This window comes from Lactuca serriola, chromosome 6, assembly GCF_051521515.1.
Source record: "Lactuca serriola cultivar US96UC23 chromosome 6, Lser_US96UC23_V15, whole genome shotgun sequence".
In the NCBI taxonomy this organism is placed as follows: Eukaryota; Viridiplantae; Streptophyta; class Magnoliopsida; order Asterales; family Asteraceae; genus Lactuca; species Lactuca serriola.
This window is the reverse complement of record NC_136413.1, coordinates 28,959,971-28,965,887: the sequence shown is the minus strand read 5'-3', so window position 1 is coordinate 28,965,887 and position 5,917 is coordinate 28,959,971. Positions and strand designations below refer to the sequence as shown.

At 35.6% G+C, this 5,917-nt stretch overlaps 1 protein-coding gene across 1 annotated transcript; it reads right to left on the bottom strand.

Annotated features, from left to right (window-relative positions):
• Positions 1-253: 253 nt before the first annotated feature.
• Positions 254-1,242, bottom strand: PDE334 (ATPase, F0 complex, subunit B/B', bacterial/chloroplast). Its single transcript, XM_079005276.1, has one exon. It carries the CDS (start codon positions 1,072-1,074, stop codon positions 415-417), a length of 660 nt encoding a protein of 219 aa, XP_078861402.1. The 5' UTR covers positions 1,075-1,242; the 3' UTR covers positions 254-414.
• Between the last annotated feature and the right edge of the window lie 4,675 nt (positions 1,243-5,917).

The window sequence follows — 5,917 nt, the reverse complement described above, 5'->3', positions numbered from 1 at the left end:
TTATATCCAACATGTACTCGAGTTGGAAATTGCCATTAGACATATCCCCTTGAATTACATAACCTAGTTGTGTCTAATAGTGTCTTGCAAGGGTTCGTAGTCTTGTTGGTGCTCTTTAGTAACAGCAAAGAAAATTTATGATTTCATAAAGATACAAATACTATTACAATAAAAAAGACACATAGGTTGAATGACTCTTATAATTATAAATTGGAAAATGGTTTTAACACTATTGCTTCTAACATTTAATAGATTGAAGCAAAAATCATAAAATATTATTTCACAAATTAACAATAACTTCATCACACATGTAATAATCCGAGTCCGAATCATCCAAAATATAAACAAGTTTCTGTTATTTTACGTGATTCAAGTGACCTTTTCTTTTTCAAATTTAAAGGACTGATATGTAAATTATTGAACTGGAAGGACCTTGTTGACAATTTCCTGACTAAGAGCCGCAATCTGAGAATCAAGCGACTTGATCGTATCTTCCTTTTGCTTCTCCAAACTCGCCAACGCCTCCTGCAACTCCGCCTCCACCTTCTTCCTCCCCTCCGCCAGCTTCGCATCCACCTCCAACGCCGTCTCCTTCTTCATCTTGTTCAACGCCGCCGATATCTCCGCCCTCGCTGCCCTCATAATCGCCGCCGCCTGCTCCTCCAATTGCTTCACTTCACTCGAAGTATCCTTCACACTGCTCAGCTTCTCTTTAATTTCCTTATCTCTGCCGTCCATAAAATTCCCCAAGGGGGAGTAGTATACTTTGTCGAGAGCGAACATCAGGAAAAGAAACTCCGCGGCAATGATCGGAAGCGTGAGATCGAAGTCGAAAAGTTGGGCCTTTTCGATCTCGACTGCTAAGGAGGGGAAGGGAGTCGCGGCGACGGAAGCGGCTACGAGGGCTGCGGCGGCGAGGGATTTGGGAGTGAGGGAGAGGGAGATTAGGGGTTTGGTGGTGGTGGAGATGAGGGGAAGGGAGACGGGAGGTTGTGGTAGTGGTTGGTGTTTGGATTTAGGGGTTGGGGGGGATGTGATTAGGGTTTTGGAGGAGGCCATGATCACGTTGGCCATGGTCGATTAGAGGATAACAATGGCGGTGAAGAATGGTGAAATGGTTGACAGATCTGGTTGTGGTGCGAGTGTAGAGAGATTGGAAGAAGGTGGTGATGAATTGATGATGATGAGAGGAAGATTGATCGATTTGAGGGAAAAAGCTTATCTCGTTCTATGCCACACAAAATGATATGAGGTTCCCAATTGCCAACAAAAAAAAAAAAAAATCAAAATTAGCTCTCCATGTCCAAAATTGTCACAAAAGTTGCAAGCTTTACTTTTTCACCACATAATTTCATATTTATTTAAAATTTAATCCACTAAAATAGTAGTGTATGCTTTCAAAATTTGCATACATGTACACCTTAAAAATTTCTTGCTACACCTTAATAGTTAAACATTTAATATAGGAAATATATAGATGATTGTTTATATTTTGATTTAATTTGGACATTAAATTTGAGTTTAGTAAAAAAGGGCCTTAGATATATTCAGGGCCGGCCCTAGAGCATGGGCAAGCTGGGCGGGCCTCGCCAAATCTCGGGGCCCCTACAAGTTACGATTAGTGTATATATATATACGAATTTAGATGATATAAAATATAATATGCGATAGTAAACAAAAATCAATTGTAGTTGAGATGGTTGAAGCTTAGGGATTAATATTGGTGAGTCCTTTGTGTTGGAATCTTGTTATTCACATCTTTTTATTTTTTTATTAATATTTTACTTAAACTTTTATTAAAGGCTATTAGGGCTGTGGATCTTTTTTTGGTGTGTCCTCCCAAACGCTTGGTGTGCCTCCAAAACGACGCAAACAATTTCTCAATTATCAAGAAACATGTTTTGAAATATTTTACTTATTAATTATTAAATGCATATATTTTTTTGTGCTTCTCAAAATGGCTCAATTTCTCAATTATCAAGAAGTAATGAACCACCTAAGGTTAAAATGCACAATTATTTCGCAAAATGATTTATTTTGAAGGATTATCACCAGAACCCTAGCTGCAGCCTCTTGAATGTTTGATTTCCGGAAGTTTGATTTTCATCCGGCCCTAGTCAATATCCAAATAAACAGATTAAGGTATCTAACTTTTGATTTTTGCATACGATTATAAGTGTAAGTACAGTAGCTTTGCTAAGATCTAATTTTTTAGTATGTTATTACTTATGTGTGTTCCACTAACGAGAGTGTTAAAATTTAGATGTTTCTAAAAGGATTTGTAGTTGATAGGAGTATGATTTTAAAAATATAAAAATAAAGGAGATAATTTGCTATCAATTTGAATTTTGTGAAAGTCATTTTGCTATTTATAATTCGAGGCAAATACTATATGTAAACTTTTTTAGTTTTTAAATTTCTATGCTATTTGCTAATTTTATTTTTAGAAATCAAACTTGTGTATTCATATTCAATTAGGTATTACTTTAGTAATAATTTTGATATAAACTTAAACAATTTCATGTCAAACAGACTGAATTTTTTTTTACCGTCATCTAAAATTTGCCAATCTTTTTTATATTCAACTTGCCTCCATTATGTATATCTTTAAATTGCTAATTTATATTTCGCTTCATTTATGATTCAAATATTAAGGCTTTGTGAAGTTTTTTTTTTTTTTTTTGTGGGGAATAATTTTTTTTTTTGGACCAGCCATAACTATGTTATTCACCAAGAGAAAGACACATTCATCAAAACTTGAAAGCCTCGAAACATGCATTCATCAACGAAGTTTCTTTTTTAAACCTTAGAAACTTCAAAAAATTGTACATTTTAGTGAATTAGTACGTGCCATTTTTTTTGCACAGGAACTCTAGTTATTTGACTAGAATATTATATAATTTGAAGGGTCTCATCTTTTTTCTCGCTCCGGGCCTCAAATAGTCTAGGACCGGCCCTGGATATATTAAGACTATAAGGTTGATTATAAGAGCATCCATGTTAGAATTTTTTTTCAAACAAAAAGCTTAAAATATTTGAAAAGGATATTGGAGAAATTTTTTCAAAACAAAGTTTTTCCAATGAGCTTCTTAAGTAACACACTCTATGACTATAACTTTTTCACATATCAAATTATTTTGCTGATTTGTCATTTTTTAGCTTGTTAGTTGACAATCTAGGACCTACAGAAAAACTCTCATGTTGAGGGTATTAGACCATCCGTTATACACACCACATACCATATATGTAGTGGGTGCCACATCAGCACCACATTCTGCTACTACTAGCATGGGATACCTACCACTAACACACCACTCTACCTTATTTTTTTATTTAAATTTAATTCAAAAATACATTAAAATCATTTTTTAATACTAGTTTTTCCATTAAATTAAAATACCAAATTACATTAAATAAAAACTACATTAATTGAAAAAAAAAACTAACAACAAAAATAAAAATTACATTACTTAAAATAAAAAAAACATTAAAAAAAACTAAAAATTCCAACCATAAATAAAATAAACTACCCCATATGCCTACGTCGGGCTCGAACCGACTCTTTCATCGCTTGGAAAAGTTCCAAGTCTTCGCCCTCAAGGTCGTCCGTTTTCATTTTCAAGATTTCCATATCGGTTTTTGTTTGGAGCGCCGCTTGTTCCTCTTGAAATGATGATTGTGCTTCGATCATTTTTTGTTCCATCCGAGTCATCACCTCGACCTTCGTTTCTTGAAGTTGCACATATCGATCAAATTTATCGCCAAACATATCCATAACACTAGAATTCGAAGATGTTGACGCCGTTTTTTTTGCTTTACTTCTTCCAACGGGCCGACGAAGAGGTTGGTCGTTTTCAAGATCTAGCGGATCATCGTTGATGTCGATGTGTGTTCGGTCATCGGATTATTGAGAAGTTGCATCGGGGTTTCTCGAACGCTTTGAACCGGAAGATTGCGAAGTACCTTCCGTTTGCTCTTTCCATTTTGGGGTGTCTTTCAATTTTAGCTACGGTTTCATATACGGAAAAGCTTTGCGTGTTGGCGTTGTTTTTTCAAATTGGTCCATGGCTGCCTTGAAAACATCAAAATTGTTCGAGCCGCTTTTGCGTATGTTTAGGAGGTTGTTGTAGATTCCTCCAAACTCGGTGCATTTTAGTCGAATATCTTTCCATTTCGACGTAATTTGATCGGCGTTTCGACTTTCGCTTTCCATTAACTCGTAGAAAATGGCTCAAACTTTCTCCCAAAAACTTCCGTAAGGCTGACTATCTCCTACAATTGGATCTTCGGAAACCGCCAACCATGCCTCCGCTAACTTTTCTTCATCTTCTTTTGTCCATGAAACCCTTTTTTAGGCGTTAGTGGGTAGGGCCAGTTTTTTCCCTTTTTCTTTTTTGGTTGAGGTGGTGGTGAAGGTTGCGTTTCCGCAACAAAATCCGTCGAAAGTGGTGGTTCTAAGCTTGGTGATTGTGAAATTGGAGGTTGTTGTTGTTGTGACGATTAATGTTGGAGTTGTTGTAGTTGTTGAAATTGTTGGTATTGTTGTGAAATTTGTTGTTGTTGGAAAGACGGAAAAAGTTGATATTGTTGTTGGAAAAGTGATGTTTGTTGGATAGGGGAACCGGTTTGAAGTAGATTGAGAAAACCGCCTTGAGGTGACTCTATAGTCAGAAATTGGCGAGATGTTGTATCTAACGCAAAAGCGTTATCGGGTTTGCGATTTCTGTAATTTGGAGGGGTATTTTGGTTGGGATCCATGGTTTTTGGTTGTGAATATTTAGTATGTAGATTATGTATAGAGATAGAGAAGAATGGTGTAAAAAATAAAGAGTAAAAATGTTGTATTTATAGATAAATAAATTGTTTAATTTTTTTTTACAATTTTAAGAAACTAGCTGTTCAACGGCTAGTGTAACGTTCAAATCGTGAGCTGCAATTAGATTGGTTGTGCGAGTCCGTTGTCCCGAACACGAGTGACCACAAAAACGAGTCACCATGAAACAACGGGGTGGTGTGCACGCTCGTTGTTCGTGGCCAGCTTGACCACGAACCTCGTCGTTATATGTATACCATTTGGCCTTACTAAGCATGTTGGATTGGTTGATGTGATTATGATGCGACATTCAAAATCTTTTTTGAATTTTGTTTAGATGGTCTAAACAAACTTATTTTTTGAGCTTATTTTGATATTAGTGTGTGATGATTGTGAATAAGTTCCAAAGGATTTTTTTTACTAGTTTTCCATATATACCTTATACATGAATATCTGTCTTTGACTTTAAAATTGCCCTGATTTTTTTTTTTTGTTTTTTTTTAATTTTTTATAATCTCCTAAATTTAGTTCAAATTTTTATGACTTAGCCCTAATAGTTGCTTTCCCTATTACGATTTATATTGTGAGTAATAAATTATAAAGTATAAGATCATGAACTAGAATTTAGAAAATTAAAGAGCATGAACTAGAATTTAGAGATGCGAGATTTTTATTATCAAAATAACAAATTTATAGAAAAACTTAAAGTTGTTAATGCCGGCCCAACTACATGGGCAAGTTGGGCTTAGGCCCAGGGCATCAAAAAAATGGGGGCATATTTTTTATCCAGTAAGTTATAATATATGTATATAATTTTGGCCCAAAAATTAAACCCAATTACTCCAATAGTCCATCAAGTCAGCATTAGGGCATTCGCCATTCCGCATTCTGATTTAGCGATCTTGAGCGCCAAGTGAATTAGCGCAATCGGGAGATGAGGAGTCGGGAGATTAGGAGTCGGTCGACCAACGGTCGAATGGATTCAACGTGTTTGTTGTGTGAGCATCACCGATTCAGCCGATGCATTCAATTTCAATCAATAAATCTTGACCTCTCAATTTCTTATTCAATCTTCTTCTCAATTTCTTATTCAATCAATCAATC